Source organism: Leuciscus leuciscus (genome assembly GCF_965113295.1).
Source record: "Leuciscus leuciscus genome assembly, chromosome: 21".
Lineage (NCBI taxonomy): Eukaryota > Metazoa > Chordata > Actinopteri > Cypriniformes > Leuciscidae > Leuciscus > Leuciscus leuciscus.
The window spans coordinates 22,399,511-22,413,212 of NC_138745.1; the positions used below are offsets into that span (position 1 = coordinate 22,399,511).

At 37.8% G+C, this 13,702-nt stretch overlaps 1 protein-coding gene and 1 long non-coding RNA gene across 3 annotated transcripts in view; both read left to right on the forward strand.

Moving 5' to 3' along the window:
- Window positions 1-13,702, forward strand: part of LOC309485106 — a 167,730-nt gene that overhangs the window by 122,895 nt on the left and 31,133 nt on the right. The gene's annotated exons all lie outside the window — the stretch shown is intronic.
- waca (WW domain containing adaptor with coiled-coil a) overlaps window positions 1-13,702 on the forward strand; it is a 34,923-nt gene that overhangs the window by 15,089 nt on the left and 6,132 nt on the right. For both annotated transcript variants that reach the window (XM_082151734.1, XM_082151733.1), the window contains exons 7-8: window positions 8,473-8,724; window positions 9,884-10,006. In XM_082151734.1, coding sequence (XP_082007860.1) covers window positions 8,473-8,724; window positions 9,884-10,006 — 375 coding nt within the window. The remainder of the gene's footprint in view (window positions 1-8,472; window positions 8,725-9,883; window positions 10,007-13,702) is intronic.

Sequence of the window (13,702 nt, forward strand, 5' to 3'; positions counted from 1 at the left end):
AGGTACAACTTTTACACAGTGGAAAACCAGACAAAGGCGAGTCGAGCCGAGCCGAGGCGAGCTGGTACTGTGTAGTGGAAAAGCGCCATAAGGTGCTCTAAATAGATTCCCCTGCTCCCAGTGTCGCTACTTAATGGCTCCTCGAGCTGGCGCTCAACACATGAATGAGGGAAACATGAACATTAGCTAACTAGCCCAAGAAAAATAGTTTTTTAACGGGATGGCGGACAGCAGTGTGAGTAAAATAATAGATGCCCCAGCCACGTTTAAGTCCAAAATCTGGACCCACTTTAGCTTTTATACCATTGATGGGCAAACAAAATCAACACTATATGCAAGAACTGCCTGGTAAAAGTAAAGTGCTCGGGTAATACCACAAAGATGCAAAGCCACTTGCAACGGGATCATCCTGATTTAATTGAAAAAGTTTAATTTACTTAAAGTTAAAAGCAAAAAGGGAAGAGATATTGATGCGTTGTATATTATATCAATGCAATAGTTTGAGCCTTTTCTTTTAACAGTTTTAAATTTCAGTTACTGTGCTCATGAGGAACTATTCACAGTGCTCTCTACTCCAGTGTTGTGATCTGAAAGACACCCGGGAGAAAGTTACATGAACAGCAATAAACTCCAGCAAGATAAAGTCATTTTATGTGAAACCATAGACCTTTATCTACAGATCAAGTATAATAATAGGAACATTGAATCATCTTTGAGAGAGTTTCATCATGTTGACTGTCATAACTGAACGTGACACGCTGTTTGAATGCTGAATGGAGAATGACTGACAGCACAGTGGAGGGAAGAGTTTACGTGAACTTGAATTTAACAACTTTGATATTCATTTCTGTCACATTAACATATATAATGGCTTTAGAACACATATAATATAGTGCACAAAAAATGTATGGTGCCTTATGTTTTTGTGCCTTTTGTGAGGTTTAACAATAACACCGAATAGTATACGCGCATCGGATTTTGTCCGGTCTCGTCTGACCGATACCCGATCCGGCAAAGAATGGCGGTATCTGAGCCGATACTGAGTATCAGATTGGCACATCCCTAGTTTTGTTACTTTTCATATGTTTCGTTGGGTAGACATACAGAGAGATAGAGAGGATACACAATGTAGGTAGCAGATGATGCTGGATACATTTGTGGTGTGGAGGTTAAATATATAATGTCCTTTTGTTTGTGTTTTGTTGCAGAGTCATTACTGAGATACTCTTTTACTTTTTTTCCACAAACGATCACAGATTGGTTTTGTATTTATAGAATGACAAAATTCTGAGATTTTGCAATGTGTTTATGTCTCTAACTTCTGCTTATCCGCACCACCCACGTAAGCAGTGTCAGGGTCTCCTTGTCCATGCTGGTAGGGATGCACCGATCCGATACTCAGCATCTCTATCGTCTCCGATACTGCCATTCTTTGCCGGAACGGGTATCGTTCAGACGAGGCCGATCCAAATCCGATATTGTTCGTATATTATTCTGTGTTATTGTTAAGCCCCACAAAAGGCACACAAACATTATAAAGCACCATAAAGTTTTCGTGCACTATATTATAAGTGTTCAGAAGCCATTCTGTAGTATAATGTGAGGTAGAAATGAATATTTAAGTCGTTAAATTCAAGTTCACGTAAACTCTTCCCTTCACTGCGGCTGTCAGTCATTCTCCATTCAGCATCCAAACAGCGTGTCGCGTTCAGTTACGACAGTCAACACGATGGAACTATCTCCAAGATGATTCAGTGTTACTATCATCATACTCTATCTGTAGATAACGGTCTATGGTTTTGCATAAAATGACTGTATTGCTGTACCTTAATCATGTTACTTTCTACCGAGTGTCTGTTAGATCACAACACTGGAGTAGAGAGCACTATAATTGTTCTTCACGCGTGCAGTTACTGAAATTTAAAACTGTTAAAAGAAAATGCTGAATAAACTATTGCATAGATAGATACTGTATAATACACTACGCATCAATATGTCTTTCCTTTGTGCTTTGAACTTTTCAATGCGGACTCGACGCGCTGTATAGGGTTGGGCGATGTCTACCAATTTGGCATCAAGACGATGTCTACAGTGAAACATTGCGATGGACGATGGGGGTCGGGGGTAACGTAACATTCTCATTTTCCACTAAATATTTTCCTCTATTCATGGGTTTCATCAGGTCCCTTTCCACAGGTGTATTAATCAAGCACAATGCAGTCTGCATTCATAATCTAGGTGCTTGATTTTATACACCTGTGGAAAGGGACCTGATGAAACCCATGAATATGTCATCAGCAATTTCGATTTTGGCACACTGCAGCAGCTATCCACTAAGGAGCGAATGTACAGTGACGTGACAACTGCCAGATTCAAACTGTGCTTTCAGCGCTTGACGTCTCAACATCGTGATGTCTGTCAGCCATCGCGATGGACGATGGCATCGTCTATCGGCCCAACCCTAGCACTGTGACTCCATGTTGCTTCAAGCGCATCATTCTGCGCTCTGGATGTTCATACGCGCTTTCTGCCGCACTGTATTGAAGCCTTTCAAATCATAATACTTTTGTGCAATGAAAGATTATTAATGGCCTATCTTGTTCTGTCCTATCTATCATATGTTGCTGCCTCATTAAACAGCTGCGCTATACATTTTAAAATGTCTTAATCTTATAGTATTTATAGCAAAAAAAAATATTTTAGATTTTTTCTTGTTTTTCATGAATGTATTTTCATGTACAACAATACAACGAGCAATGTGTAACGTTTTACCAGATTTAGTACTATTATTGTCTCTTTGTTCCCCAGTAAATGTGTTTTTTTTCCCACAAAATTTTCAGATTTTATAAAATTGTGCACTCGTGATTTTTCTAGAGTCAATTTTACTGCTGATTTATCCACTGATAGATTATAGATATAGATCTATAGATCATAGATTATAATCATATATTTTTTTGATTTGTTTTTCTTTATAATGAAGTTGTCTGAATTAAATAGATTGTTCAACACACCAAAGAGTGATTATCAGTTCAACACAGAGTTATAGAAATTCAACTTAAAAAAATTAAAATAAAAACTGCACTGGTATCGGATCGGTATTGGTATCGGTTGATACTCCGAATTTTTGGTATCAGTTCTGAAAAAAATGGTATCGGTGCATCCCTATCCAGCATGACGTGATAATGCTCTTTAAACACGCCTGTGCTACATGCTGCTATTTTTCTTATTTATTTGTCAGTCATCGCGGAAATACTTCTCTTTGAGTTTAGTTTTCAATTCTTGGCTACTTCAAAGCAGCTGGAGAGAAGCAGGTGCTAAGCAGTAGGTTTAAGGCAGAGTTTCCACTGTCATGGGAAACCTGAGAATATCAGGGAATTTTAAAATAGTTTTCCAGGCCTGGAAAGGATGTTAACTTCCTTGACTTGAGTCATGGAAATTTCTGTAATGAATAATACATTTTTGTTGTGCTCTGTTCTAAAGTATTTCTTCAATTAGATATTGCTCTTGGGTAGAGTAAAATTGCTTATAAGCGTAGCAATCTTCGATTTTGTATGAATCATCTTTTTTTCCCTTATGAGTCAGCCAAGCCAGAACACACATTATTCTAAATGATTCATTAATGAATCATACTGAATTTGATTTAATTTAAGTCCTTATCAAATGACACAAATGATTGGAAAGTAATTAATTTGTCAGATAGTGTGGGAACCCTGAAGGCGGTCTCTTTTTGTTGGTCTTCTGTCAGGAATTGTAATCGCTTAACATTTAATGGACATAGCATTGTGAACAGGGAAAAGTGCCTTAAGAAGAGATTTTACTAGTTCTTAAGGATTTACCCCACAACTAATTTCATTAATGTTTAAATGGAAATTTTGTAACCGAGTAGTCTAACAAACGCCCATAAGAACGTCAAAAAACTAAGCGATCTATTTGAAATGGCCTACTTAATCTATGAATCAAACTGAATTCTAGGGCTGGGACAATAAATAGTTGCTTAACGATTGCTGTGATTTTCGGTATGCATCGCAATTCTCTCTCCAATCAATTCTGAGCTTAGTTTTTGGTGAATAATTGACAGATTACCGAAATAATCGTTAGTGACATCCCTAAATGTAACATTAACTTGACAGTATTTTGAAATTAGTCTTCGTAAAAAATAAATGAATAAAACAAACAATTAGGGCAAATTCGGGTCCGGCAATTGCTCAAATGGTGGGTTTATTATTATTCTAAAACACATTAAAAACACGACAACAAAAAAACAGTACAATGACAAACTTGCTTAAAAAGGTGCTTTTATATTTTGCATTGAAACCAAATCTTCCCCCGTCGTCTTGTCAGTCAAGAGTGAGGGGTAATGGGCGAAGTGAGGTGAAATCTGACTGCTGTTACGACTCTCGTTCGGCTCACGCTGCATTGAATTTAATTGCAGAGTCTGTTCTCTAACTGAACTAAATGATTTTTATTACTATAAAAAAGCAAAACGGCGGTGGGCAAGTGATGATACCGCTGTTGCGGCTGAACACAGACTACCACAGCAAGCCTAACAGGTAGATTTGCAGAGATGATTTGCCTATAATGATTTTTATATCTTTGTCCAAAGCTTGCTGTGTTTTTTATGATGAGAAGCTGTGTGCGCTGTCTCTTAATTGTTTTTTTAAGCAGCTCAGAGCGCTTGTTCTGAGGGCACCTGTTAAGAAATGTTCAGTAGCGTATCGCCATGTTTCCAGCATTGGGAATCGTGGGCTATTTTTAGATCCTGACATATGCAGCAGTTATTAAACAATGAAAATTCAGTTTAACTTCAGGTGCCCTCAGTACTTCAGTGGACCTCAGCTTAAGCTGAATGCACCACAGATGGACATGCTCTCATTTCCAGTTTTTGAATCAACTGTCTATTAGATGTTTTCAGGTGACATCCTGACTGTAGATGTTTAGAGTATCCTTAGGCAAAACCTGAAATAGCTACTGAGAAACTTTCAATAAGCTGTTTCAGGGTTCATTTTGTTGATCTGCTTGGTGTCAGATTGAGATTTTATGAAGGCCACACAACCACAGTCTAATTTAGAAAGTTTAGAGGGATTTTTTTTTTTTTTTTTTTTTTTTACTGCAGCCGCTAAACGTTAGCCTGACTACGTCAGACTTTGTACTTCCGTTCAATTTCAGTTCGCTTCAGTACTCAGTCTGAGATAGCAACCTGTCTATCAGTTTTCCTCCGGCCTAAAAACAGCCGGCCAATCAACGAACAGAGGGCGGGCTGAGAGCCGTGACGTAGACGCTGATTGTACCGTGGATGCGTAGATTTACTTCACATAATCTGCAAAAGTCGTTCACAGCCATGTTCTCTCCGGTATTTCGCTCTGGTTTTGTTTTTGCATCATACATGTGTTTACAGTGGAAGTTAGATGCGGCTGAGCCAGCGCATAACACACGTCATAACCAAACGTTATGTGATTGGCTTACGGGTAACCAATGATTTTAAACTTCAGACAAGGCTAGCTAAACGTTACGGGTGGGGAAAAAAATGATTATCCGATGCATCACGATTCTTTCTTCAACTATTTCTTAAGAAAACTTAAGAATCAATTCTGAGCTTAGTTTTTTTCTGTGTGTGTGTGTGATGGCACTTGTGTACTAGAGATGCGCGATCAGCTCTAACGTCACCTGATTCTGTTCAAAATAAATCAACCATCCAGAACCTATGATTTTCTCTGATTTAGATATCCACACCCGACCCTGCACCTGATTGTCACATTACAATGATTCTAATTCACAGTATTAAGCGTGATGATATGGTAACATTAAGCAAAGGCTAGGTATAGCAGGGAACTACACTAACCTTTTCCAATGGTGGCACTTGCGCTACTAACTTTTTCAGTTACTGGCGCAAAACATGATTTGGTCGCACAAATTATTTATAGTACGCCGCTCTGGATAATAATGAACAATAATGAAACTGTATTGCATACAGATGTGCTTTTTATTTTACTTGCCATCTTTTAAACCACATGCCGCCTTGTTTTTGTTTTCTTTAACATTGGTTGGGATAGATTTACTGCAATAGAAAATACAGTACACAATAAAGTGCAAAATGGATTTCAACATGCTATGGTTTGCACAGATGGGCAGACTCCTGAACTCTTAAGTAGTGATGCACCGATGTGAAAATTGTGGCCGATACCGATAACCGATATTAATATTGCTGTTATGGCCGATATCGATATCTCTGTATAGAAAACAAATTTACTGATAATCAAATAAAGAGATATTCTCCAACACTTCTTTTTTTTTTTTTTTTTAAATGACTGATCACCTTTACCTGTGTGCAAAATATGTCACACATAGGACACACATGCATTATATTGCATTGCGTTGCATATAATGTGTGCTGGTCAACTTTAAGAGGCTGGTCTAAAATTAAGAAACCCCTAGAAAACAGTAAAAAAAAAAAAACAGGAACATTGTGTACAATTAAGATAGGCTACTTAATTTATTATTCCAATATCCAAATATGATACTAAATAGCACAGGGAAAAGGGCTTCTATTTGTGTCGTGCTGTCTTTGCATTTGAACATTGCACATTTTAAACAGGACATGCATTAGCTGAATAAATGTTAGCCAATACAAACATATTTATAGAAAACAGTTGACAATGAATAGACAGGAGTCCAATAATAGCATAACGAATCACTTATTCTAAAAATAATATCAAGTATAAGTTAGACAAATCCGACATATAATGAGGGCTGTGTTAACAGTAAAACGTCCGTCATTTAACGAATTTTAAAAACACGGATGGATAATACAAAATGCTTCCTGACATTTTGAGAGAAAAAAAACAAGCAAGAACAAAATTTAAACTAGCCCGTCAATTTTCATTTTACAATTATCTTCTCTCTCTGTGTGCGCGGCTGCGCGCGTCCGTGTTTGTGAGAGAGAGAGAGCTCGCGCAGCACTGATACAATGGTACGTTTTAATCTAAGTAACGGTCGCGGGGCTGAAGCCAACTTGATGTGTTGAATGCTCAGAGCACGTTATAAAACGTATTCTTAAAATACACATTTCTGTTTTAATAAATGCTCATAGTAAATCATAGCATATTGCCTAAAACATAGGTACAAAAATAATCAGTGATACATTTACGACCCATTAAAGATTAGGGTCGCAATGGCATTTCAAAAGGTCGCATATGCGACCATTTTGGTCGCAGTGTAGTTCCCTGTATAGACTTTATTAGTTTGTCATAGTGCTTCACAGCTGTTACATATCACATACCCAGCTCTTGATTTGTCTTGGTTAAGTACTTCTCTGAAATGTTCCCACACTCTACTTTTCTTTCCTTATATTTGTTTTAATTCTCCTCCTTGAAATTTCTCTTGGATCTGTTTTGCCTCCATTGCTGCTTAAACAAGTGGACCCTGCAATTGCGTAGCTTAATGAGTCCAAATTAGTCCCTGATGAAAAATTAAGCTGTAAACACTTCAATATTACCATTAATAATTTATCAAATCCACCCGCAATTAATTGGGATGTTATTTATTCCTTGGCCTGCCCAACCAGTGTTATATCCGCAGTGTCCACGGATATAACAACGATCTGTGCATCACTATTGTGTACGCTAAAAACAGATGTATTCTGTCTTTGGTGTACCATTGAAAAAGTACATAAACTTGCATAAGGTTTCATGGTTGACGTGAAATACAAGGGCAGTCGTGAGATTCATTGCAGTCTTCACTGCTTTGTGAGAAACAAGCAGTTTGCCTGAAAATGTGCAGTTTCACTCTCCGTAATTTCAGTGTTTTACCTTCCAAATACTCAATTATGCCGTTTGAAATGCAGAATAAATTTTACACATGCAACCCACTTACTGACAGATGTCTGCTTTCAAACGCTAATTTTTTTATGATGTGAATTAATGTGTAAACAGCCAGTTGTCTTAGGACAAAACTTCTGATATGTTAAAATAGGTCTTTGACTTTAGTATGAATGCGGCCCATTAGACCTGCCGTGTCTATGATGTTATTAGTAATAATCAAACTGCAGTAATGCTGAGAAAAGAGGAGAATCCCTCACTGCCCTTTTCTGGAAAACTTTGACACTGAGAGCACTTTATTTATTGCTTGTAATCCATTTATTTGTTCCCCTTTATTTATTTTTAATTTAATGTTTTTAAGCTATATTTAGTTTTGATTTATTAGCTTGAAGTTACTTAAATTACAATTTTACATGCAATTGTTTTGATTGATTAGTTTGTAATATTTTAAAAAGTACTTATACAAGTTATTTAAAAAAATGCTGAAATTTGATATTTAAAGTTGGTAAAAAAAATAAAAATTAGATCAAGAACTGTTTTCGAATTGGATGGTGATTCCCAGAATTGGATCTGATCGTGTGCCTAAAGATTCCCATCCCTACTGAACATCATTAATTCTATTATGTGATTTCTTTGAACCTTTTTCCCCTATAAACAGAGTCTTCGAATGCCACAGAGAAGCCTTCCTCACTCACGCCCTCTTCTTCCTCTGCTGCTGTGTCTGGCTTAAGCATGGCCAACTCAGCCAGCGGCGCCTCTGGCTCCACAGTCCCGGTTTCTCCGGTGATGCAGTCGCCGGCCCCGCCCACTCTTCTCCAAGACCCCTCCCTCTTACGCCAGCTCCTCCCAGCTCTACAAACGGCCCTGCAGTTGAACAACGCCAGTGTAGACATGGCCAAGATTAATGAAGGTAAGTTTACTGCATCTGTCAACGGATAGGATATGGACCGCTGAAGCTGTCAGCAGACATTTTTATCCAAAACTTTAAAGGGACAGTCCCACTTAAGGAACCTGTGGTTAAAATTATTGCTTATGGTACTGCGGTGATGGCGGTAACCTTTGAGCTTTAGCCACTATGACTTCAATGTGGTGTGTTTGCAAGTATAGGTTTTGCAGCTTTATTCTTGTTGGGTTTCTTGTACCACTCAAGCAGGTGTATAGAATTGCTTGTGTACTTGTGCATGCTGGGCTTGCGTCAGCTTTTCCTCTCTTAACTTAACATCTCAGGGATGAATCATAGCTTTGCTGCTTCTTGAACATGGCCTGTGTGAATTGCCGTTTGTGAGCACGTCATTGCTTCTTGCTTTCCATCATTGGCCGCATTTGCAAACTATGATACTCGATTACCCGCTGATTCTCCGAGCCAGAGCTAGGGCAAATGAGAAGTTTGGTCCAAATAGTCTGGATTGGAGTTTGCTCTCTAATCGCTGCATATTGCACATGTCTAAACAGTGAAATTGGCATGACCCAGTGCCAGGACTGCTGTATCTTTTCCTCAAAATGCATGAATATTGGAATTTGTTGCAGTGCAGTCCCTGTGGTTCAAGCTGTGGTAAAGTGCTTTGCTTTGAGGTGTTCAGTTCTCGATCACCCCACTTGAAACTGAAACTGAAATAATTTCTGACTTAGGGTTGTCATGATACCAATATCAGTGAAATTTCACTATTTTCTAACAAAAAAAATATATAAATATACTTGTGTATATGCTATTGAAACTTAAATAAACTGGGTCAGAAGTTTGAAGTCAGTAAGATTTTTTTTTCCCCAGTAAAATTGAGCCAAAAATGTATTGATAAGAAATGTTTCTTGAGCACCAATCAGCATATTAGAATGATTTATGACTGGTGTAATCATGCTGAAAATTAAGCTTTGCCATCACAGGAATAAATAACATTTAAAAATTATATTAAAATAGAAGTTATCTTAAATTGTTGTAATATTTGACAATATTACTTTTTACTGTAGACACCTTGTATCACTCTGAATGATTTCAGTACTGTTCTTTTGACTGCTTCCTGTCTTCACATTTTGTCTTTGCTTTCTTGCTTCATTCTCTGTGTTCTCTGTAGTTCTCACGGCTGCAGTAACTCAGGCTTCGCTGCAGTCCATGCTCCATAAGATCCTGACTGCTGGTCCGTCTGCCTTCAACATTACAACTCTGCTCTCCCAGGCTACTCAGCTGTCCAGCCAAGGTACACACACACACACACACACACACACACACACCACACACACTAGGGGGCTAGGTGATATGGCCTAAAAAAAAAAATCACAATAAGTGTATAGTTATTGTCAAAACATTTGGTAACTAAACAGAATTTTATTAAGTTTAGTGACAACACAATGTTTACATGGTACAATGACTGGTATGCTACTGTTTTAATTATTGCTTGACACAAATTTCACAATTTCAATGATTTGATTCTGATCTTGATTCAATATTGATTCCTTTGGATAAATATTAGGCACAGAAGATGCATGTTCATTTTTCTCCCAAAAAAATCTCACCTAATGCTGTAAATATAATGCATTTTTTATAACAACATTATAATATTTTAATGATGTAGGTAAAAATATAATAAATATGTAATATAGCTAGCATATTTAGCTAAATGCTCCTCTCTATAGCAATTTAGCAAAAAGTCCAACTAATGTGCTTTGGTCATTAAATGGCTTTCCTGAGGTAAATGTAACGTTACGTGACGCATATTTCTCCAGCTGTTTTATGGACCTCTTTCCGTGGTTAAAAAACACTGACCTTCTCTGTCTAGTCTGTCGGTGTCATTGTCCTCTTTTGCCTCGTGATTTTCTGCGTGAGAAAATGGGTGTGTGGCGTGAGAGCGTGTAAAAAGTGACAGTTGCGCGAGTCTCATTTGTGAGTTTGCAGCTCTGCGGATTCAGTTTGTAAATGTTATTGGCGGGTGTGCTTGTGCTTCCGCGGTCTTGTTCATTTGCCATGTTGTTTGTGTATCTCTATGGCAAACGCGCGGGGGGAGGGCTGAGCCCGTTCAGAACTACGGGAGCCTAGAGGGGAGCGTCGGCGGATGTTAAAGAGAAAACCGATTTTCATTCAAACAAGTCGACGTAAACTACACATCCGAGTTAATCGATAAAATCGATTTATCGCCCAGCCCTAACACACACTGCTGCTACTACCTCTTACCCTCAAACTTGCAATGTTTTTCATTTGTGCTACAATGTAGTCCAAACTAAATTCCTTCATCACATGGTTTTAGGGTCAGCTCTGTTTTGTGACCTGATCTTGAAGTTTATAACTTGAGCTCATGGTTTTGATTGGTTGTTGGCGTGAGATTGTGTTGCTTGTTGTCGACTCATGTCAGCTGTGGGGTTCTGAGTCAGCTTCCTTGAGTTAGCAGATGGGGTTGGTAGCTTAACAAGGATCACACACAGGCTTTGGCTGCTGCTGTCTGAGCAGATAATGAGCCACGTGGGCTTCAAAAATGATTTTTGGTTTTAACACAAGTAGCTTTGTGTATGGATTTGTCATGCAGCATCTGTTATTTGGCAATGTCTTAATTGCATATTGAATATAGATTGTGTGTGTGTTAGATGGGGGTGAGCAATATCACCACAATCTTATTTCACAATAAGAGTAATTTTATTTCACTGTAATAATAGATATCATAACCAATTGTTTATGTGAATACTTGCCAAGATGGGCATTTTGACACATTTTTGTGTGTATTTGACCTTTTTAGTGCAGTAAGCCTCAAAAGAAACTCAATTTGACTGTGTGATTTGGGTGCGAGTGCACAGAAAGCTGTTGTCAGTGTGCCGGTACCAAATTGAGTTCTCTTTTGCAGTTTATTCCTCTTTCTTTTATTAACTCTTTTGAATGTCAAGCCTGCCTCTAATTTTTCTTTTCTTTGTCACTCTGTGTCAGTTACTTTTAGTAATGCGTGGATTTATTTACATACTTTATATCATCATCGCCACAGCAGTGTGTGAATCTAATATGAAATGGGATCAGACCTATTCTAGCATTAGTTTTCAGATATTCATAATGTAGTCAATGGATAAAACTCATACAGTGGTGAAACTAGGGGTCAGTGTCTGTCCATAGTGTTTCTGTGCTTTGTTGATATTTCTATATTGGTACGAAATAGTTTTTGCGTGAATATGATACGCACTTTATGGCGTGTAATACGCACGCACTCCTCACCCCTAATCCTAACCAAGTATTTTCAGTGCGTAGCATATACACGCAATAAAGTGCGTCTCCATCGTCCCGACAGTAGGCTACACAATCACTCGGGCGTTTAGTCGACAAAGTAACAGGAGGACAGTGCAAAATGGTGTGATATGGCCTGTTGAGGCTTTTTTTTATTTGTTTACAAAGGTCCTAACCGGCAGTTTTGCCTGTTATGGAATGTATCACTATTTATGTCTGAGCCTAGTGTTTAATATTTTTTGAAGTGCAATTTTGTTTACATCCATTTTATTTATTGTTTTTAGTATTTATTCAAGTGAATTTTTTTTTGTTAACAGACACTGAGAGTCCATTGCTTTTATTGTTTTTGGTTGTTTTGTTCATTTTTTGTGGATATTTAAAATGTTTTCCGTTTTCAATGTGTAATATTCTTTAGAAATAAAAGTTTATAGATCTTTGAAAAGGTGTACCTGCATTATTATGCCATTATCATTATATTAGATGAAAATGGTCTCAGAACGACAATATTATCGTTTATCGCAATCATTTCTTGTTATCGTTACAGGCCTAGCGCTGCGGACAGACGCCGCCGGTGTGTGTACACTCAGAAAATAATGTGTTTGAATTTTAAAGATGTGCCGCTGCGCTTCTCATCCGGTGTGCCCTTAAGCCGAAGGCGCATGTGGAGAAATGTTGTTGAATGTGGATTCAGGTGTTGAATGTGGAGAAATGTTGTCAAATGAGGTGCTAAAACCATCAAAGCTGCAGAGACATTTGAACAAAACTGGGCTTTGTTGGGAAGCCAACATAATATTGTTTTAAACAGTCATGTTCATATCGCTAACTGTATTTGATAAATTACACTTACAGTAGGCTATGTAAATTGGAGTGAATGAACTTTGTTGAATATTTTGTATCTATACCACGAATGTTATTTCTCGTGCCATTTATACGCTAAAAATAGTTTTTGCATGCATATGATACGCAGTTTTTGCGCGCATATGATGTATGGCGTGTAATACGCACGCACTCCCCACCCCTAATCCTAACCAAGTGTTTTCAGTGCGTAGCATATGCTCGCAAAAAACATTTATAAATGGTACGAGAAATAACATTCGTGGTATAGAGATCATGTTGCAGCTAATAGAGAGAATCCCCTCTTGTGTGTCTGACCTGTTGTTACAGGTATGTTAGCCTGTTATTGTTACAGGAATGGTTACTGAGTAAACCTGCAAAGTTTTCATCTATATAGCTGACTTGACCTAGTATGCTACAGTGGCATAACACATTAACAGCAGAGTATATCTTTGTACTTTTAGAATTTTCTGTTATTCTGTGTTCATACTATCATATGTGGAAAGGTGGTCCTCGGAATGTTTTTAAACACCCATTGGTGGGCCATGAGTTGCAAAAGGTTGAGAACCCCTGCTTTAAACTATAGACATCAATGACCCCTGTATGTTTTAACACGCGTTGAAGACCTTTCTCAAACACAAAACCAGTCCATGTTTCATTTCTGGAAGCAGAGTTAAATAAGCAAGCACTGTTACTGCATTCAGATATCAAATACAGACATTAGAGAATACATGAAAAAGAACATTTCAATAATCACACTGGTAACTTGTATAACAAAATAAAATCTCAAGCCTAGAGAAGTCATTCAACTCATTTGATATTTAGAAAGAAAAATATTGATTAATACCTTGATTAAAATCAC